General features: G+C 38.1%; 1 protein-coding gene across 7 annotated transcripts in view; it reads right to left on the bottom strand.

Moving 5' to 3' along the window:
- The window catches only part of ARCN1 (archain 1 coat protein complex I subunit delta), a 30607-nt gene extending 10774 nt beyond the window's left edge, over positions 1-19833 (bottom strand). Inside the window, exons 1-7 of one of the 7 annotated variants that reach the window (XM_081541113.1) lie at positions 19706-19833; positions 12971-13101; positions 12821-12856; positions 6765-7028; positions 6110-6289; positions 5775-5980; positions 4778-4942 (exon numbers count right to left, since the gene is read on the bottom strand). In XM_081541113.1, coding sequence (XP_081397239.1) covers positions 4778-4942; positions 5775-5980; positions 6110-6289; positions 6765-6962 — 749 coding nt within the window. In that variant the 5' untranslated portion in view covers positions 6963-7028; positions 12821-12856; positions 12971-13101; positions 19706-19833. The remainder of the gene's footprint in view (positions 1-4777; positions 4943-5774; positions 5981-6109; positions 6290-6764; positions 7029-12820; positions 12857-12970; positions 13102-19705) is intronic. The other 6 variants (XM_081541115.1, XM_081541112.1, XM_081541114.1 and 3 more) reach the window with 6 other exon arrangements.
- Between the last annotated feature and the right edge of the window lie 3238 nt (positions 19834-23071).

Raw genomic sequence — 23071 nt, 5'->3', positions numbered from 1 at the left:
CAGTTCTGTTATTAACTTCATAAATTTATCAGTTCAGTTCAGTTACTCAGTCGTGTCCCATTCTTTGCACCCATGGACTGCAGCACGCCAGGCTTCCCTGTCCAATACCAACTCCCGGAGCTTGCTCAAACTCATGTTTATTGTGTCAGATATGCCATCCAACCATCTCCTCTGTTGTCCCCTTCTCCTCCTGCCTTCAATCTTTCCCAGCATCAGAGTCTTTTCCAGTGAGTCACTTCTTTGCATCAGGTGGCCAAAGTACTGGAGTTTCAGCTTCAGCATCAGTCCTTCCAATGAACACCCAGGACTGATCTCCTTTAGGATGGACTGGTTGGATCTCCTTGCAGTCCAAGAGACTCTCAAGAGTCTTCTCCAACACCACAGTTCAAAAGCATCAATTCTTCGGTGCTCAGCTTTCTTTATTCAACTCTCACATCCATACATGACTACTGGAAAAACCATAGCTTTGATTATACAGACCTTTGTCGGCAAAATAATGTCTCTGGTTTTTAATATGCTGTCTAGGTTGGTCATAGCTTTTCTTCCAAGGAGCAAGCGTCTTTTAATTTCATGGCTGCAGTCACCATCTATAATGATTTTGGAGCCCCCAAAAATAAAGTCTGTCACTGTTTCCATCGTTTACCCATCTATTTGCCATGAAGTAATGGGACTGGATGCCATGATCTTGGTTTTCTGAATGTTGAGTTTTAAGCCAGCTTTTTCACTCTCCTCTTTCACTTTCATTAAGAGGCTCTTTAGTTCTTCTTCGCTTTCCGCCATAAGGCTGGTGTCATCTGCATCTCTGTTATTGATATTTCTCCCAGCAATCGATTAACTTTTCACTTAATTGAAGACAATATTTCCTTTTTAACACCCAAAAAAGATGTCCTTTTCATCATAAGGGACTGGAATGCAAAAGTAGGAAGTCAAGAGAAACCTAGAGTAACATGCAAATTTGGCCTTGGAGTACAGAATGAAGCAGGGCAAAGGCTAACAGAGTTTTGCCAAGAGAACACACTGATGATAGCAAACACCCTCTTCCAACAACACAAGAGAAGATCTACACATGGACACCACCAGATGGTCAATATCGAAATCAGATTGATTATATTCTTTGCAGTCAAAGATGAAGAAGCTTTATACAATCAGCAAAAACAAGACTGGGAGCTGACTGTGGCTCCGATCATGAACTCCTTATTGCCAAATTCAGACTTACACTGAAGAAAGTAGGGAAAACCACAAGACAATTCGGGTATGATCTAAATCAAATCCCTTATGATTATACAGTGGCAGTGACAAATAGATTCAAGGGATTAGATTTGATAGAGTGCTTGAAGAACTATGGATGGAGGTTCGTGACACTCTACAGGAGGCAGTGATCAAAACCATCCCCAAGAAAAAGAGATTCAGAAAGGCAAAATAGCCTTACAAATAGCTGTGAAAAGAAGAGAAGCTAAAGGCAAAGGAGAAAAGGAAAGCCATACCCATTTGAATGTAGAGTTCCAAAGAACAGCAAGGAGAGATAGGAAAGCTTTCCTCAGTGATCAGTGCAAAGAAATAGAGGAAAACAATAGAATGGGAAAGAATAGAGATCTCCTCAAGAAAATTGGAGATACCAAGGGAACATTTCATGCAAAGATGGGCACAAAAAAGGACAGAAACAGTATGGACCTAACAGAAGCAGATGATATTAAGAAAGATGGCAAGAATACACAGAAGAACAATACAAAAAAGATCTTCATGATCGAGGTAACCACAATGGTATGATCACTCACCTAGAACCAGACATCCTGGAATGTGAAGTCAAGTGGGCCTTAGGAAGCATCACTACAAACAAAGCTAGTGGAGATGCTGGAATTCCAGCTAAGCTATTTCAAATCCTAAAAGATGATGCTGTGAAAGTGGTACACTCAATATGCCGCAAATTTGGAAAACTCAGTAATGGCCATTTTCATTCCAGTCCCAAAGAAAGACAATGCCAAAGAATGTTCAAACTACCGCACAATTGCACTCATCACACACGCTAGCAAAGTAATGCTCAAAATTCTCCAAGTCAGGCTTCAACAGTACGTGAACCATGAACTTCCAGATGTTCAAGCTGGATTTATAAAAGGCAGAAGAACCAGAGATCAAATTGCCAACATTCACTGGATCATAGAAAAGGTAAGAGAATATCAGAAAAAATCTAATTCTGCTTTATTGATTATGCCAAAGCCTTTCACTGTGTAGATGATAACAAACTGGAAAATTCTTCAAAAGATGAGAATACCAGACCACTTTACCTGCCTCCTGAGAAATCTGTATGCAGGTCAAGAAGCAACAGTTAGAACTAGACATCGAACAACAGACTGGTTACAAATCGGGAAAGGAGTACGTCAAGGCTGTATATTGTCACCCTGCTTATTTAACTTATATGCAGAGTACATCATGAGAGACATTGGGCTGGATGATGCACAAGGTGAAATCAAGACTGCTGGGAGAAATATCAACAACCTCAGATATGCAGACGACACCACCCTTTATGGCAGAAAGTGAAGAAGAACTAAAGAGCCTCTTGATGAAAGTGAAAGAGGAGAGTGAAAAAGCTAGCTTAAACCTCAACATTCAGAAAACTAAGATCATGGCATCCGGTCCCATCATTTCATGGCAAATAGATGGGTAAACGATGGAAACAGTGACAGACTTTAATTTTTTGGGCTCCAAGATCACTGCAGATGGTGACTGCAGCCATGAAATTAAAAGATGCTCCTTGGAAGAAAAGTTATGACCAACCTAGACAGCATATTAAAAACCAGAGACATTACTTTGCCGAAAAGGTCCGTAGAGTCAAAGCTATGGTTTTTCCAGTGGTCATGTATGGATGTGAGAGTTGGATTATAAAGGAAGCTGAGCGCTGAAGAATTGATGCTTTTGAACTGTGGTGTTGGAGAAGACTCTTGAGAGTCTCTTGGACTGCAAGGAGATCCAACCAGTCAATCCTAAAGGAAATCAGTCCTGAATATTCACTGGAAGGACTGATGCTGAAGCTGAAACTCCAATACTTTGGTCACCTGATGCGAAGAGCTGACTCACCTGAAAAGACCCTGATGCTGGGAAAGATTGAAGGCAGGAGGAGAAGGGGACGACAGAGGATGAGATGGTTGGATGGCATCACCGACTCAATGCACATGAGTATGAGTAAACTCCAGGAGGTGGTGATAGACAGGGAGCCCTGGCATGCTGCAGTCCACAGGGTCACAAAGAATCGGACATGACTGAGCGACTGAACTACAGTGAAAAAAGCAAGTGGAATATGTGTCAAGTACACCACCACTTATGTATAACAAGAGAAAAACAGAAATTATACCATATTTTTATTCATCTATACATACGCTATCTCTCTTGGAAGATACACACAAAAACCAGTTAATGCTAGTTGCATCTGAAGAGAGAACCTTGAATGGCTGGGTGGGAAAAAGTTTTAGTGTAACATCCTTTGAACCTTTGAACAACTACATGAATGTATAATCTAGTTTTTAAAATAAGTAAAATAAAAGGTACTGCTGCTATGGGCCATTATTAAGTACAATCTATCCATATTCCTCACTAAAACAGCTTTTATAGCTGGGTGAACTGCAGTGGTTTAAAAAACTATGCTGGTGTCCTACTTTATTCTGTTCCAACCTCTAAGTCTTCCCAGAAACAAAGGCATGAGACTCAAGACCACAGGGATGTGTATCTTAAGACAATACAGGGTGTCATTTACCTTCATAAGCATTTGCTCCATGCTCAAGAAGTATTCCCACATTCAGAAAAGAGTTTCAAGGTCTCTCTAGTTCATGATAGTCTCCAACATCTTATTAAAATAGTGTCAAACCTGTCTCCCTCAGAGTAACCACTAGGAATAACATAGGAGCTTTAGTGATTTATAAGATTTATTCCAACAAAACTCTGTTCATTTCATATAAAATAAGACACACAAAATACTCCTCTTTGAAGCACACCTGATAGAGGTATCCTCCCAGACTCATCTTTCACTTGGCCTCAAAACCATCAGTAATAGTACCAAGTCTGGGCTTCAAGACAAGAAATCTGAGTCATGAAAATGTGAACTTGATAACTACCACTTAAAAATGTTACCAACCAGTACCATAGTCCTGAGATAAGAGATAAATCAAAATATTCTATACCGGCTTTAAATACTTAAAAGGCAAAAATAACACATTAATTTGCTACTAAAGATATTTATAATTTTTGTCCTAATTTAGACAGACATGCCAAAATATAGTACAGAGCTAATCACTGTTCTAGTACTCTAATTCAAGTCCATTTTAAGAGACAAAGTATAAACTAAGCATGAATAAAAGTTATTTTTTAATTTAACCACCACAGAGTTGGTAGAAAGGTTAAGTTCTAAACAGAAAACAGATGGCTAAGAGTCCCTAATCATGGTTCGAAGAGGGCAGAAGGGGAAGATCTCATGTTAATACCTAAAATTTTACTGAACTGTAGCTGATTTACAATGTTGTGTTTAATGTCTACTGTACAGCAAAGTGACTCAGTTATACATATTTACATTTATGTTTTTTTCATATTCCTTTCCATTATGGTTTATCACAGGATATTGAATGTAGTTCCCTGTGTGATAATATACAGTAGAACCCTGCTGTTTAGAAAATACTCTTAAGTCTTTTAAATCTGGAAAAATTAAAAAACGCAAAAAGAATTTATAAAGTATTGAGATAAAAAAATTTTTAACAGCATGTGGTCTATTCCTACTGGAAAAGTTACCACTTACCTCTCCATATTAATGGGTGGAGCATGCACTTTGGTTGCTTCAGAGGTACGCTTCCCCATATTGGAGGATATGATATTTTCACCTTCAGATTTCAATTTGTCAACAAAGTTATCTACTTCCTTTCCTTTGGCTCCCAGTTTCAGAGCCTTGCTAGGGCCTGAAGGTCTAAGTGGAAGAATGCAAAAATAAGAAAAAATACACGCATGATTTAAAAAGTTAAAAACTAATTAATAATTCCCTATCACTAAAGCTTTCCCTAAAGCTGTTCTTTAAGAGAAATGTGAATACCTCAAGGGAAAAACTAAAGTTTCCTAGAGTTTAGTGGACCACTAAACTATTTCTTGTTTGAACTGGCAGCTGGGTCACTATTAACATGTAAGTTTCAGAGATTCTCTGGTGGTCCAGTGGTTAGGATTCTGTGCTTCCAATGCAGGGCACAAGTTCACTCCCTGGTTGGGGAACTAAGATCTTGCATGCTATAGGGGCGTGACCAAAAAACAAACAAACAAAAATACCACATAAGCTTCAAGTAACCAAAGACCAAAGGTATACTTTGATAAGCATGTGTGATCTGAGGAAAACTTTGTACCTTCTATCCAGATAAATATACTTATGTACAAACAAACTTTTTCATGTAATTTTAAGTAGTTTAGATTCTCCCTGAAATCCATTTATGAACACTAGATTAAAAGTATGTGTCCCTTAAACAGTTAAATATCTCTTCTTTCAAAATAAGGCAACTCTCATAGGAAATTGAGCTTCATGGTATAATTTGTAAAAGAACTCTCTTTCACACAAAAAGAAAAACACCGCAATCAGTTTTCTCCCTTATCCCCATATTATCAATATGCAGTCAAATTTAATATTACAACTTACTTTATCAAGGCACTCATTATTTATAGTTTGCCTAGAAATCAGATATTGCTCTGAGATACACACATATAGCCTTCACCTGCCATTCCTGGACTGTACTCTAGGTGATTACACTAGATTATACCTGGCTGGTGCGGGTGCCACTTTTGGTTTATCAGTTTCAATGATGGTCTCTGTGATCATAGAAGCTGTGCTGCCTCCAGACACTGTGGAGCTTCCAAAGCCCCCAAATCCTGGTGCTTTTTTGCCCTGTCTCTCTGCATCTCTTCGGGCCTGCTGTAATTCTTTTGCTTTACGCCGCATTTCAGCCTTGGCTTCACGCTCTTGAGTCTACGAAAAGAGACATACCTGGATGCAGCTTTGAGTTCAGACCAGACGAGCAAATGAAAATAGGAAAGTCAGACAGAGAAGCCTAAAAGAAAAACACAAACCAGCAGTCTCAAAGAAGACCCTATTTACCTCTCTGACTGCTCTGAACACTTTCTCCTCATGGGAATCCATTTCTGTGAAGGTTCTGATCTGTGCCAGGTTAACATTCTCCCGGTATCCCAAGGCAACAATTTCATCAAATGCAAAAATCAAATCAAAACAGTGCTCAGATATTTCATTCTCTTCTAAGGCTCGGCAATATTCAGGAATCTAATCATGGGGAACAATGGAAAAGAAATATTTAGAATGTATCAGCAGTTATGCTTTCCAATTCTTATCCTGTAAAATACATAAATTTCAATATGCCCGAATCGCTTTACTAGCTCCTTCCACTACTCTTTAAGCAAGTCTTTGGCATAAGCCTTTGTATGTGTGTGGCTACATCAACAAATCTCATCGAAAGAATATTATCTAAAATATGGCCAAACAAGTGTCAGAACCACAAGGGCAGGTTATAATTACCGCTAGAGAACTGAGAAACAAAAGGGCAATTTTCATACTCTCCTTTGTAATATTTACAGTCTTAGGATATGCAGTAAAAGGAGATGTGACATAAGATGCTGGGATGGGGACTAGGTGCATAAAACATGCAAAATGATAAGCATCAGCTGCTTTGGGGAAAAAATAGTTTCACACAAAAACCTTAAAATCCGAAAACCTTAACCCAGTATTACAGGACTCTTACCACTCTTGAGAAGAGCCTTAGGGTCTCCAGATCTTCTAAGATGTTGCTGTTTTTGGTAGTGATCAGTACCATGTACAGTTTCTCCATAGGCTGGTAAACATATCTGACACTCTCTGTTTCCACAAATGTATGTTGTTTTCCAGTGTTCATGAGCTTTGGAAAAGCTGCTAACAAGCCCTCAATCCGAGTTCGAGTCATCTCTACGAACTGTCGAGAAACAATAGCTTTTCCTGCTTTTGTACAGACCGCTGCTGCCAACAGCACCTGCAAGGAACATGTAAGTAAGTACTAATCATTTTTTTACATGTGATTTCTCAACATCCTCAGATCTTCCGTAGAATGCCACACTCAGTTATTTAGTGATGTAACTACTACTAGAATGCTGACTTTCAGACTCTACTTCATTGCTCTTTTAATCATACTATGTCATTCGTAAGATAAAGGTGAAGTAGAGGAAAATGAAGCTACTACTCCTGTTTTTCAATAACACACCTAGAGAAAAACTTGGTAAAGAAATACTGTTTTCTAAGTCTACACACATTATTAATGGGTCCCCTGTGACTCAAAACTGGCTTGCTCTCTGCTTTGGCAGATCCATAAAGAATAGCTTAAACTTTTTCAAGGAAAAACGGAAATTTCTACAGAGGTCTCATCAGGCAGGCTGAATATTTATACAAGGCCCCCAAACTTTCATTTTTACCTAAAATATAGAACCAATCTAGTGAGTCTAAATTTATCTTCTGCTCTTTGATTAACCCACACTAACTTACCTCCAGACACACAATCTGCAAAATGAAAAACTAAGTGGCTCACTGTTTCACACAGGTTTTGACAATGGGCAATGATCAAGACCAACAGCCTTTTTTTCAGTCTGGCATTTCGCTAAACAAAACGAAATACCAAAGAAGATACGACCAAATGTCATTAGCAGAGTAGTAAGAAAATTAAGCACAGTGTTAATAGTCTCTTCATTGCAGGAACCCAGAAGTTTATAGGGACAAGTAACGGAAAGACTATTTACACATACTGGAACCCTCAATACTAGGATACGACTTCTGAAATATCAACATTCTATTGGTCAGGCTCCTCAGTTTCACAGAAATCTTTCCTCTACAGGTGAGCAGCTTGAAAAAAAAAACAAGTCAGTCAATTTGAGTAGATATTCTTTTAGTTTCAAAACATCAATACAGTTTTACAGTGATTACAGGAGAACACAATGTCCTTATTCATCAAGAATAGGTCATCAAGGTATTTGGGAGATAATTACCATCACACTTCTGTCCAAGCAGCTAGGTAAAAACAATTTATAGTGAAAAAGTGTTTGAACTATATCTTGCACAAATAACTTTCCTCTACCAAACAGATCTTTATTTTTACTGATTGATTTACTTCCCATGAACACTGTGCAAATTTTCCCACATGAAATCTCAAGAATAAATCCTATCAACCGCTCTATTTCCCGAATAACAACTGCAAGTTTAGAAAGAAACACATTTAAGAGAGTAATACAATTTTATGCTCCTGAGTCTATCAATTCTATGTTGAAACTTACCTTAATTATGCTGGCATAAAGTTATGTAGTATAGAATTCAAAAGTTAAAAAAAAATAGTAGTTCTACCTCATAAATAAATACTTTTAGGAAGAATCTTGCTTTGTAAATTATATCCTTTTAAAAATATGTGTGCTTAGTTGCTCAGTCGTGCCCGACTCTTTGAGACCCAGGAACTGCAGTCCGCCAGGCTCCTCTGTCCATGGGGATTCTCTAGGCAAGAATACTGGAGTGTCTCCCACATTGCAGGCAGATCCTTTACTGTCTGAGCCACCAGGGAAGCCCAAGAATACTGCAGTGGGTAGCCTATCCCTTCTCCAGGGGATCTTCCCCACCCAGGAATCGAACCAGGGTTTTCTGCATTACAGGTGGATTCTTTACCAGCTGAGATACCAGGGAAGCCCCTAAAATAGCCCCTGTATGTCTAAAATATATTTTTATAATTTACAAATATAAAAATATATTTTTATATTTATAAAATATAAAAATATATTTTTATATCTTATATTTAAAAATATAAGATGATATTTTAGACATACAGAAAAGTATAGAATATAAAAATTACAGTTGATTACTTTAAAAGTGGTAAATAAGCTAGCTTAAAAGTCCCAGAACAGTCATCTTTCCCCAAAATACTTATAATTTTTTAAAATAAATAAATAGTTTTGTACTTAAGAAATATATCATTCACCATCACAACCACTTGGGATGTTGTTGTCACCACCCAGGCAAGAGGAAAGAAGATATACTGAGGGAGTAAAGTATCCCCCAAAAAGAATAAAAATGCAACAAGGTTATGACCCATTCTTTTCAAAAGAAATCTTCCACTCCATGTCTTTATTATTTTGTTGCTGTTGTTGCTATAGAATTTTTTTTTTAATTCTGCTTTATTGAGGTAGAATTAACATATAAAGTTATAAGGTATTTTAAGTGTATATGGTGATTTCACGTCTTTAATTTTATTTTTTTCTTCCAGTTTAACTGAAATATAACTGACATACAGCACCAAAAGTTTAAGGTGTATAGCATAATGATTTGACTTATATACATCATAAGTTTGGTGAACATCCATCATCTCATATAGGTACAACATTAAAGAAATATAAAAAAGGGAATTCCCTCGTGGAACAGTGGTTAGAACTCTGCACTTTCACCGCGAAGGACCCAAATTCAATCCCTACTCAGGGAACTAAGATCCTGTAAGCCGCCTGGCGTGGCCAAAGATAAATAGAAAACTTTTTTCCCTTGTGATGTTCTTCTTTTAACAACTTTCATATATATAAGATACAGCAGTGTTAGTTATATTGATCATGTTGTACACTGCATGTCCAGTACTTACTTAGCTTATAACTGGAAGTTTGCATTTTTTTGACTACCTTCAGCCAATCTCCCTCCCCCTCTGCCGCCAGTCCCTGCCACTGGTGACCACAAATCTGATCTCTTTTCTATGAGTTTATTTTTTTAACAGTAAGATTAAATTTACTTATTTTTAATTGGAGGATAATTGCTTTACAATATTGTATTGGCTATTTTTAAAGTATAAATGACCTACAACACTATGTTGGTTTCTGGTATACAACATAGTTATTCTATATTTCTACACATTTTAAAATGTTCACCATGATAACCTAGTCACCACCTGTTACCATACAAAAATATTACATAATTATTCCCCACACTACATATTCCCCACACTGTCCCCATTCATGTCTTTAATAGTGTGAAATAAAGAAAGATTTCTTCAAATAAGGGCAAGGACTTCTGTAATTCTTGGTACACACGTGTGCTTAGTCATTCAGTCATGTCCAACTCTTTGCAACCCCATGGACTGTAGCCCACCAGGCTCTTCTGTCCACAGGGATTCTCCAGGCAAGAATACTGGAGTGGGTTGCCATGTCCTCCTCAGGGCATCTTCCTGACCCAGGGATAGAACGCAGCTCTCCCGTATTGCAGGCAGATTCTTTACCATCTGAGCCACCAGGGAAGCCCAAGATTACTGAAGTGGGTAGCCTATCCCTTCTCCAGGGGATCTTCCTGACCCAGGAACTGAACCAGGGTCTCCTGCATTGCAGGTGGATTCTTTAACAGCTGAGCTACCAGGGAAGCCCTGGTACACATAGTATACACATAGTAATACCTTAATCTTGAATGAAGAGAAATTGACCTAAAATTATCACCAGGCAAGAGACTTAGACCTGTTTAGAAAAATAAAACCAAATATACTCAAAAAGTTGCTTTCACATTAATTTTTATCATATGAGGTTCATGTTTGAACCATCTGCATATTTCTGGCAGAAAAAGAAAAAAGAAAAGGTAGTTGCTGCTTTAGTTTATGAGTGATAAGGAGGTATGTCTTTTATGTGTCATATTTGATTTATATGACACATATATCCAAATAAAGTAAGATTTCTGTCCCAATATGAGCCCTCATAAAAGAGCTATGTCACATAAAAATGTGCACACATGTTCATAGCAGCATTATTCAAAATACATAATAAAAAGTAAAAACCGGGAATTCCCTAGCAGTGCAGTGGTTAGGATTTGGCACTTTCACTGCCATGACCCATGTTCAATCCCTGGTCAGGGAACTAAGATCCTGGAAGCCACAGTTCAGTTCAGTTCAGTTCAGTCGCTCAGTCGTGTCTGACTCTTTGCAACCCCATGAACTGCAGCACACCAGGCCTCCCTGTCCATCACCAACTCCTGAAGTCCACCCAAACCATGTCCATTGAGTCGGTGATGCCATCCAACCATCCCATCCTCTGTCATCCCCTTCTCCTCCTGCCCTCAATCTTTCCCAGCATCAGGGTTTTTTCAAATGAGTCAGCTCTTCGCATCAGGTGGCCAAAGTATTGGAGTTTCAGCTTCAACATCAGTCCTTCCAATGAATATTCAGGACTGATCTCCTTTAGGATGGACCCGTTGGATCTCCTTGCAGTCCAATGGACTCTCAAGAGTCTTCTCCAACACCACAGTTCAAAAGCACCAATTCTTTTTGACGCTCAGCTTTCTTTATAGTCCAATTCTCACATCCATACACGACCACTGGAAAAAACATAGCCTTGACTAGACGGACCTTTGTCAGCAAAGTAATGTCTCTGCTTTTTAATATGCTGTCTAGGTTGGTCATAACTTTTCTTCCAAGGAGTAAGTGTCTTTTAATTTCATGGCTTCAATCACCATCTGCAGTGATTTTGGAGCCCCCAAAAATAAAGTCAGCCACTGTTTCCCCATCTATTTGCCATGAAGCCACAAGGCAGGGCCAAAAAAACTAAAAATCTGTGTATTTAAATAAGTAAATAAACAGTGAAAACCCAAATATCCACCAACATATGAATGGATAAATACAATGTGGTACATCCATACAATGGAACATTATTCAGCTATAAAAAGGAATGAAGAATATGCTATAGTATGGGTGAACTTTGAAAATATTACACTAAATGAAAGAAACCAGACACAAAAGGCCACATCTCACATGATTCCATTTACATGAAACATCCAGAACAAATTCAGAGAGAGAAAGTAGATGAGTGGTTACCAGGGGCTGGGAAAGAGGAAATGGAAAGTGACTGATAATTAGTATGGGATTTTTGGGGGGGTTATGAAAATATTCTAAGCTTAGGGATGATGGCTGCAAAACTTATGTGAATATACTAAAAATCAATGAATTATACACTTAAAAAGGCTGAATTTTATGGTATGTGAATTATATCTCAATAAAAAAAGGAACAGAGGGCAAACCCATAGATTAAAAGAGACATGTCAACCAATCACAATGTATAATCTTATTTGAATCCTGATTCAAACAACTGTTTAAAAAAAATTATAAGACCAATGGGAAAATATGAACAGTGAATGACATTAAGATATTATTGATAAATTTAAGGTATGATATACCCATTAAAAGTATTTCTTAAACAAGGAATACTTATCTTAAAAAAAAAAAAGAGTTGTATAGATTCAAATTCTTCTACAGTCTTTCATATTAAAGATTTTCTCTCAATTACTTTATGTTGAACATCTAAATGAATTGTGTAGGGTAGATTTTATCCTCAGTCTCAAACTGTGCTAGTTTTACATGTACTAATAAAAGGTCATCTGATTTATAAATTATCCTGAGGATCAGAACTCACAATTTCATGTGCTGGATGTCAGTAATGATTTTTTTTTTCTTTTTCTGTACTATGTGGTTTGTGGGATCTTAAAATAGTTCACCAACCAGAGACTGAACCTGGGCTCTTGACGGTGAAAGCCCAGAGTCCCAGCCACTGGACTGCTAGGGAACTCCCAATAAATATTTCTTTTATTTATTTATTTATTTTTTCAGCCCACCCGGGCCCAATATTTCTTTTAAAATCAATTGCTCTACTGTAATACAAATGGTTTTTATGACTCATAATAAAGTTTCCATAAGTATCAATATGATATATGGATTCAAAAAGTGCTAAATATTAAAAATCGCATGTATAAAAGTTCTAGAAAATGGTAATTCAAAAAGCATACCTAGTGATGATGATGCTTGTGAAGAATTTGGATAAACTGTTTCAAGAACATAAGAACAGAAAAAAATGAATTATTTTTCAATTTAAAAATCAACAGTATATTTAAGTAAATTATTAAATACTTTAAGAACATAAGTAAATTTTTAAATACCTTAAATATTTGTGCTACAGTCCTAAAAGTTTATATATTCCAAAAAGTTTTCCTTAATATTCTCATCAGGAAAGTGAAGAATTTCCTTGTATTTGAGATGATCTCACATTGGTTTCTTCTTTTCCCAAAGACTATGTGAATTAGAAATAGTGTTCTAAATTTGCAAAGAATCAAGTTAACATACCAGGAAAGTTAAACGACTGAAAGTGAGAAGATCTGGATCCTAGTTTTTGTTCTATTTACTATCTGTCTGATTTAAGTTATGTTTCAACCTCTCAGCCTCAGTTTCCTCCCTTAGAAAATGGAGCATCATCTGACAATCTCACAAGTTATTATGAGGACCAAATGAGTATAATAAAATAAGCCAAAGCACTATACAACTTATACCAAATATACTCACAATGTAAAGCAGCATCATTATTAATAATAAACTTGCCAAGAAATGCCTCTTATTAAAAACTTTGTCATTTCAAAGCAATGGATTTTTACCTTTATGGATTTGGCAATATTTTAACAGATTAAAAATGGACACACACACTCCCTAAAAAATTTTACATTTAATGTCAGAAAATTCATAGATCCTCTATAGTAGTAATTCTCAAATGAGCCATAGAGAAATCACTTTATGCAGTGAGAAATATTACTAATAAATGGGAGCACATTATAAATTTAATACTTACAAAGGCCCTCCTCACCAAAAAAAGGCTGAGAATCACAGTCCTAGGAAGTACGATTCCCCCACCCAAGAATTTTACCATGTTTTGAAGAATAAAATAAGCCACAGTAGAAATACTAAGCACAGCACAATTGAAACACTTTAAGTCAAAATTCTGCCCAGAGAAAGGAATGCTCAGACCAAACCTTCAGACCTATATAAATATGCTGCTTAACTACAAAGCCAATATCTAATACATCTAATAACAGTAACTCTATTAGAAACAATGTTTATAGGCTTCAGGATAGTTCTCAGGCAGCTAGAACTCAAAACACCTCCATACGATACAGATAGAGTTTAGGTAAAAATTAACATCAAGGCAACATTAAAGGGAAAAAGAAATGAAAGACAACCTGTGACCAGAAAGGTGTATGCTATGGAGGGAGGCAATCCATTCACTTTGCTTTATCAATTGGGCATGGTCAAAGGCTAATTGTACGTACTGGCAATCTCCATTTTGGCTGTATTACTATAAGAATTAACTAAATAATTATTTATTGGATACCTACTATACATACTAGATGCTCTCTGGGAATACAATGAGGAAATTAGTAGGACTGGCATTCTTAAGAAATCTAGTAAGATCTCAAAAGTTCTTATCTCAAGAAAAATAAATTATTTTCTAACTATGTATAGTGATATTAACTAGACTTATTTTGATGATCATTTCACAATACATACAAATATCAAATTATTATGTTGTGCACATGAAAGTAATATGCTGTATGTCAATTACACCTCAAAAAAAAAAAAAAAAAAAAAGGCGGCAGCAGCCTAGCAAAGATAAGACACAAACTAGGCAGAATGTGTAAAGTAATGCACTATGGGAATTCAGAGGAAGAAGAGATTACTTCTAGCTCACAAGTTCATGAAGATTTGATGGAAGAAACACTACTTAAATTATGCTTTGATCAATCAGGAAACTTAAGTGTGTAAAGATGAAGGAACAGTAGGGTAAAATAGTAGGTCCTCCCTTTGAGTCATTCCATTATTCAGACACAAGCAAATAAGGCTCCCAAAGTAGGACCAAAGTGCCCAAGACTAAGTATGACTTTCAACTTCAAAACATCCAAGACATCACAATCACAGTTTCCACAAAGTTGACATAGGTTTCTATTCACTATTATTCATGTTAATGCAGCAGTTAACAAGTTGGTTGGAAGGTATGGTCAACAAAATAAATTTAACTTATTCTAGATCAACATTCGTCTTCTTGAATGCCTTGAAATAATTTTCTCTTCACATCAATGTTTACCAATTATTAAAATACAGTATACACTAAAAGGTAGGTTAATTTTTCCTACTGTAATTTGACCTGATTTTCTTTGGGAAACAGTGAATAAGTATGATTCTCTATACAGTTATTTTACTTGTTCTTTACATTTTTGGAAAAGAGCATTTAGACCTAAAACAAACTTTCAAGAGTCCTTGCGTTTTTTTGTTATTTTTTTAAATATTTATTTATTTGCCTGTGCCAGGTCTTAGATGATAAGGGATTTTTTTTTTATTTTCCTTGCAGCATGCAAGATCTTAGTTGCAACATGTGGGACCTAGTTCCCTAACTAGGGATTGAACCCAGGCCCCCTGCATCTGGAGCACAGAGTTTTAGCCACTGGATCACCAGGGGAGTCCCTCTGGGCCCAGAGTTATGGAGATGATCTCCTCAGGATTGTTATAAAAAATAAAATTCCCCAATAGGTTAAACTTTGTTAGACAACTTTTCTCTTAATATACTTAAAATACTTTGAATATATTATCATTTGTTTTTGGATTAAATAACAACACTCTCCTATCCAAGTTCCTTGAGTAAAGAAAGCTGGAGAATTAGATTTCTGTTCTGCCTCTACCACTAATTATATTACGTTGGATGTCACTTAATTGCTTCTTGAAATACCCTCAAAATAGAGGTTGAAGTGAAGTGAAAGTCACTCAGTCATGTCCAACTTTTTGCAACCCCATGGACTGTAGCCTGCCAGACTTCTCTGTCCATGGAATTCTCCAGGCCAGAATACTGGAGTGGGTAGTTATTCCCTTCCCAGGGCATCTTCCCAAACCCAGGGATCGAATCCAGGTCTCCTGCATTGCAGGTGGATTCTTTGCCTTCTGGGCCACCAGGGAAGCCCAAAATAGAGGTTAGTTTATGTGAAAGTTCCTTTGCATCTTTAAGATACTGTAAGTCTAAGCATTTGAAAACTATAGCAACAGAAAATTTGCACTGCCTCCATTTCATACCCACTGCTCCAGTGTTAACTACTTTGGAACCATGTTTTGCATTAATATTAAGCTGCCAAAAGGCAAACTGCCTAATCAAAACAAATCATATGTATGCATATAGCATATGTGTGTCAGATAGCTGCCATATCATCCCTTCATCTCCACTAGCTATAGAGGTCCAAAAATAACAGGAAAAATATGAACAATTCACCAAAGAAAAAAGTCAAAGACTTCCTTGAACCTCTAAATGCTTCAGTATTCCTCACTTCCACAATTAGCCAGTAACTCTGTTCTTTGTAATTCACTGTAATGATGATCTCTATATAATTCATGATCATATTACCGCTAGTTTCTACAACTGTCACAGAGTATCATTTTGTCTTTCTTGTTTGCATGAAGTGATTACAGATAATATCAAATTGGGGGAGATTACAATAAAACATAGAGCACAAAACAAAATCAAAACTTGAAGTTACTCAGTGAGAGTTTTAAGCTCATCATCAAGTTCCTGTTCTAAAACAAAAAACTTGTAGAGTATAAAAATAAAAGGACATTGTTCTCAGTTTCTGGAGTGTACTTCCTATTTGGAGAATAAACAAGATGGCAAATCAACAGAAACTCAAGAAATTATTTTCATTCTTTGCTCTCCTCTGAAACAACAATCAAAAAGATACATAAAGAATACAACAGGTGTGCAGCTGCTTATTGCATATGAAAAAGAAAAAAATAACTCTCTATTGGGAACTGTTATTACTGTGTAGGATTTCAGTGCCCCCTGTCCCAGCCCCCAATCTCAGCCATAGAAACCCAAATCTAGCTTTCTAATAACTAATGATTCTTGGGAACTGAACATACTGTGATCACTGATATTTAATGAGATCACTACAATAAATTTACTCACTCCCCATACTTAGTAAATAAGAAAAGAATAGCACTCTGTAGACAAGTAAAGACTTCACAGATTAGGGCTACAATGAAACTAAATATCAAGTTCATTCAAATATAAGTTTATTAAGGAAAAAAACTGACTGTAATGATACCTGACAAATGTTAAGAAAATAAGAACATGTTCTCATTAATTTGATGAAAACTAGAAAAAAGATTAAAAAAAAGTGTTCTTTTGTACTTGATTTTATAACAAAGTCATCACAAATCATTTGTTTTTCCATTTGTTCATTTTATTTCTCTACTAGGACTTTGCAGTGTAGGACATTTTGTACCAAGTTCAGTCACTAAAGCTAAAGGAAATTTACTATTCAAAAACCAACATTTACATACTGATATCTACAATTGGAGAAGGAAATGGCAACCCACTCCAGTATTCTTGCCTGGAGAATCCCGTGGACAGAGGAGCCTGGTGGGCTGCTGCCCATAGGGTCGCACAGAGTCGGACACGACTGAAACCACTTAGCATAGCATCTACAATTTATTTTAAAGTGCATTTTAAAAATATATATTTATTTATTTGGTTGTATGAGCTGTTAATTGCAGCATGTGGGATCTAGTTCCCTGACCAGGGATCAAACCCGGGCCCCTTGCATTGGGAGCGTGGAGTCTTAGCCACTGGACCACCAGGGAAGCCCCTAAAATGCATTAAAAAAAAAAAAAAAAGATGACCACAGGATGGATGAATAATTAGATGTGCGATAAAGCAAAAATAGTGAAATGTTAATTACAGACTAGCTGGTGGTTAAATGGGTGTTCACTGTAAAGCTCTCAACTTTCCTACACATTTGAAAATTTTATTATAAAATGTTAAGGTCAACTTTTAGAACTTTGGATACAGCTTTTAGATTCAAGAAATCTTTGCAAAATGTTACCCTATTTGGACATTTCTTTGTCCAGGGATCTCTTTGTAAAGGAACGGAACCCATAAATATTACACAGAAAAATACTTAATAATGCCTTAAGACTCAACAGAGCAGAATGTACTGAGATAAGTTGTTCTCCAGAGTACACAAATCTGTAGGTATCTGGATCATGCCAAGTTCCAAATAATTCAGAACTATAGGCATATTTAAATGTGACACAACTGTATGTATATGTAGTGTCCAAATAACATGCAAAATTTATGTTTTTATGTTTACCACTCAAAACCTAGGGCCCTGTGGGCCCTCTGGTTATTGATGAATTAAAAATACTACTAGGGAAAAAAATAGCATGAGGTTCCCAAGAACTTTTCAACAAACAAGGTTTTTGTTAAGATTATCTACATTTGGTTTATATAATAAAGGACCCAGGTTCTTGCTTTAATGTTTAATTTTGCTTTTAATGTTATAATATACTCTGAAATGCACTACATGTACATCCAAGATATAAAAAGAAAGTAGTTTTAAAATCACCACCCAAATACTAAGCCTCCTAGTGGAAATGAAGAAAGGAGTTTTTGGAAATTTTATGTCCAACATAAAAGTTTTATGAGACAAACCTGCTTGATGCAATTTATATGCCTGAAGCTGAAGAAAACTGTTGAGCGATTTAAAGCCCAAGCCTGAATCTCCTCACCAACCAAGTTTTCATCTAAAAAGGTTGTGAACAGAACTTGGTATAACTGGCACCAAATTATACTGTCATCTCTGAAGTGTGCAGGAAGGTGCTTTAAATTAAATTATTAATCTAGTGACAAAAAGAGAATTAAAAAAAGCACATCCTTCAAAAGATTAAAGGACATAAAGTGCACTTTAAAAATTACTAGCTTGTTTGGAACCAAAAAACTTCTACTTCATAAATATTCACAAATCGTAGTGATGAAGCCAGATGTAGTGGAGTGAGCACTCTGTTTTGTTTCATCTCTCACAAACATTAATTTTAACCTTCTCTATAACAGATGAGGTGGAGAAGAAAATGGCAATCCATTCCAGTATTCTTGCCTGGACAGAGGAACTTGGTGGGCTATGGTCCATGTGATCGCAAAATAGTCAGCTTAGCCACTAAACCACCACCACCACAGATGAGAACACGAAGATAATTCAACTGAAGGCAAGTAACAGGTCCCAAAGAATAAACTCCTTCTCACTCCTGTGAGACATCTTATTATGATATGCCACATCCACACTTCACCTGAACTATAAGCTCCTTGAAGACAGAAAACCTGTGTTCTCCGTAACTGGCTCGCATCTTCCCAATGTTCTACACACAGAGTATACCCAATCACACCGACAAATGGACACACCTAAGATCTACAGAAGCGGTTATCAGGTTTCTGGGTTACCTGGGTCCTACAATTAGTGCTATATCACTGTCAGAAGTTACTTCTTCCTGTTCTGTGCCTCCCTATGCACTTTCCTCTATTTCTCCTTTCCGAACAAACTAAACAAAAAGTCCTCAACACTAATGATTTAAATTTCAAACATCCAAGGCCTACGGAACACCGGGGATAAGAGGTGAGTTGATTACAGAACGAAACGAACCCCTGACAGAAGCCCAGCTTGGGGCGCCGAGACACCCACTGAATCTGCAGGACACCAGAAGCCAGGTCCGCAGCGTGGGGTCCAAGACACATCACTAAGAGGTAGGTTCTTGCAGAGCAAAAACCCCGGGCCCGCTTTAGGGCCCGGGTCCCGGCAGAGGAGGGTGCCTAGCTGATGGCGGGCGAGGGGTGTGGGCGCGACGATAGAGGGACCGCAGTCAGGTCCCTCGGATCTCCTGGGGAGTCGAGCACAGGGTGGAGAAACTCCCAGAGCCCCGAGGAAGTGTCCGACTCCCGGCCCCCGGGGCGGGGCTCCTCTAGCCCCAGCACAGGCCGGCGGCAGGGAGAACGGTCGAGCAAGGCCGGACGCGGGAGTTGAGCCCAGCTCGGGTCTTACCATGGTGACGGCGGTGATGGGGCGCACCCGCGCGCTCCGGCTCCACTGCGGCTAGGGCTGGGGTCGGGGGAAAGGGAGAACCAGCTGCTCCGGACCTGCTGCCCCCCTGACAGCAGCGCCGCCGACTCGCCTCTTACCAAGATGGCGGCCTCGAGCCACGTCTCCAACCGGAAACGGCGCGGGTCAAAGGGCGGGGGGCGGGGCGCCGTGGGGCTGAGAGACTGGGCGCCGGGTTGCAACGCAGGTTGTGCCAGGGAGGCCTGGGGGCTCAACCTCCGACGTGGAGCTGTAGGCTTCTCTCCCTTCCGTGTTTGTCAGCGCTTTTGGTTAATTTGCGGTATCTCTTGCAGTTTATAAAGCTCTCAAAGAGACCGTATCATTTGATATACACGATAACTGGTGTTCATAAGGGACTAGTAGCCAGAATATACAAAGAACTCTTAAAATTCAACAATGGAAAGACAACTAATCCGATTTTTAAATGGCTAAAATAGCCATTTCTCTAAAAAAGGTATATAAATGACCAGTAGGCACGTAAAAAGATGCTCAACATTTTTAATCTTTAGAGAACCCCACTTCACATGGATTAGGATGGTTGTAATAATAAGTGTTGCTGAGAATGTGGGAAAATTAAACACTTCTACACTGCTGGTGGAAGCATGAACTAGTGCTGCTGCTTTGGGAAACAGTCTGGCAGTTCCTCAAAAAATTAAACATAGTGTTACTGTGGGATCCAGCAATACCACTCCTAGGTATAGATGCAAGAGAATTAAAAGCACATATCCAAAGAATTCACCTGTCATTGCAGGGGACATGGGTTTGATCCCTGGTCCAGAAAGATACCACAAGCTGCAGAGCAACTAGGCCCATGCACTGCAACTCCTGAGCCTTCTCTAGAGCCCCCATAGGGCAACTACAGCCTGTACTCCAGAATAAGAGAAGCACTGCGATGAGAACCCTGGGCACCCCAACAAAGAGTAGCCCCTGCTTTCCACAACTAGAGAAAGCCCACTCACAGCAGCAATGAACATCCAGCACAACCAAAAAAAAAAGTATATGTCCACACACAAATTTGTACTCTAATGTTCATACAAGCATTATTCATAATAGTAAAAAAATGGAGACGGTCCAACTGTCCCATCAATTGATGAGTAAATAACAAAACGTAGTATATCTACACAATGGAATGTTAGTCACAAAAAGGAATAAAATATTGATATACGGCACAATATGGATGAACCTTGAAAATATTATGTTAAGTGAAAAATGCCAGTTACAAAAAACCACATCTTACATGACTCAGTTTATATGAATTGTTCAGAACATACAAATACATAAAGACAGAAAGTAGGGCTGCGAGGGACTGGAGGGGGAGAGAAACAGAGAATGAGATTTGGTTTTTGTTCTTTTTTTTTTTTGGCTGCGCCTAGAGGCATGGGGGATCTTAGTTCCGCCACCAGGGATAGAACCTGTGTCCCCTGCTTTGGAAGCATGGAGTCTTAACCACTGAACTGCCAGAGAAGTCCCAAGGTTTGTTTTTTGGAGTGATGAAAATTTTCTAGAATTAGATAGAAGTGGTGGTGACATAACTTTGTGAATACACCGAACACCACTGAATTGTACACCTTAAAAAGGTGATTTTTATGGTAAATTATATCTTTTTAAAAAAAATGTGTAGACAGCAGAGCAGTTACTGTGCTTATGTCCATTTTGTAAATGAAGAAAATGACAAGTTTAAGAAACTACCTAAAGTTCTAGTTCTATAAAAGAAACAAGATTCAAATCTGGCCTTCTGATTGTACTGGTGTTCTTCCATGACAAATGTCACACTTTACAGAGTATAGGTGATTCAGGGGTTCTTCGCTATATTATTTTACCCCATGTTAGTAGCTTAACTCTCATTATTGCTATAATAATTGTATTGGGTGTTTATTTTGTATCAGGCACTTTACACACGTTATCTCTAAGCCTTGTAAACAACAATCCTGATAAGGACACTGAGGATCAAAGAAGTTAAGCATCTGCCCAAATTCATACAGCCAGCAAGTGGTAGAGCCAGGATTCAAACTCAGTTTTTCTCATTATGTCACATTGCCTCTCTATATCTCCTGTGTATTCCTTAATGTTTATTGAACATTTACAATGTACCAGGCTTCCTTCAAAATCTTCACACAGATTATCTCACTTAATATTCACAAGAATTCTCCGAGATATGTACTATTTAATACCTCCCTTTTGCAAGTGGGGAAACCAAGTAACAGAGAGGTACATTTTACCACAGGTCTCAGGACTAGAAAGTAGCCATGCCTGGATTCCAATGAAGGGTGCTCATCTTCACAGCCTGCACCCTTGAATACTGCATTTTAAAATTCTCACTCTCACTCATTTCAATTCCACTTCCAATGGCTTTCCAGTAGAATCTTAACAAAACAAAAACTTTTAAACTTTAAATGTCTGGTAGGGTATATCAGTTCAGTTCAGTTCAGTTCAGTTACTCAGTCGTGTCCGACTCTTTGCGACCCCATGAACTGCAGTACACCAGGCCTCCCGGTCCATCACCAACTCCCGGAGTTTACTCAAACCCATGTCCATTGAGTCGGTGATGCCATCCAACCATCTCATCCTCTCTTGTCCCCTTCTCCTCCTGCCCTCAATCTTTCCCAGCATCAGGGTCTTTTCCAGTGAGTCAGCTCTTTGCATCAGGTAGCCAAAGTATTGGAGTTTCAGCTTCAGCATCAATCCTTCCAATGAATATTTAGGACTGATCTCCTTTGGGATGGACTGGTTGGATCTCCTTGCAGTCCAAGGGACTCTCAAGAGTCTTCTCCAACACCACAGTTCAGAAGCACCAATTCTTTGACGCTCAGCTTTCTTTATAGTCCAACTCTCACATCCATACATGACTACTGAAAAACCATAGCCTTGACTAGATGGACCTTTGTTGACAAAGTAATGTCTCCGCTTTTTAATATGCTGTCTAGGTTGGTCATAACTTTCCTTCCAAGGAGTAAGCATCTTATAATTTCAAGGCTGCAATCACCATCTGCAGTGATTTTGGAGCCCCCAAAATTAAAGTCAGCCACTGTTTCCACTGTTTCTCCATCTATTTGCCTTGAAGTGATGGGACCAGATGCCGTGATCTTAGTTTTCTGAATGTTGAGCTTTAAGCCAACTTTTTCACTCTCCTCTTTTACTTTCATCAAGAGGCTCTTTAGTTCTTCGCTTTCTGCCATAAGGGTGGTGTCATCTGCATATCTGAGGTTATTGATATTTCTCCCAGCAATCTTGATTCCAGCTTGTGCTTCCTCCCACCCAGCGTTTCTCATGATGTACTCTGCATATAAGTTAAATAAGGAGGGTGACAAT

Source organism: Giraffa tippelskirchi, chromosome 11, assembly GCF_054371585.1.
Source record: "Giraffa tippelskirchi isolate mGirTip1 chromosome 11, T2T-mGirTip1v1.2.pri, whole genome shotgun sequence".
Classification (NCBI taxonomy): Eukaryota; Metazoa; Chordata; class Mammalia; order Artiodactyla; family Giraffidae; genus Giraffa; species Giraffa tippelskirchi.
This window is presented reverse-complemented; position numbering and strand designations above follow the sequence as displayed.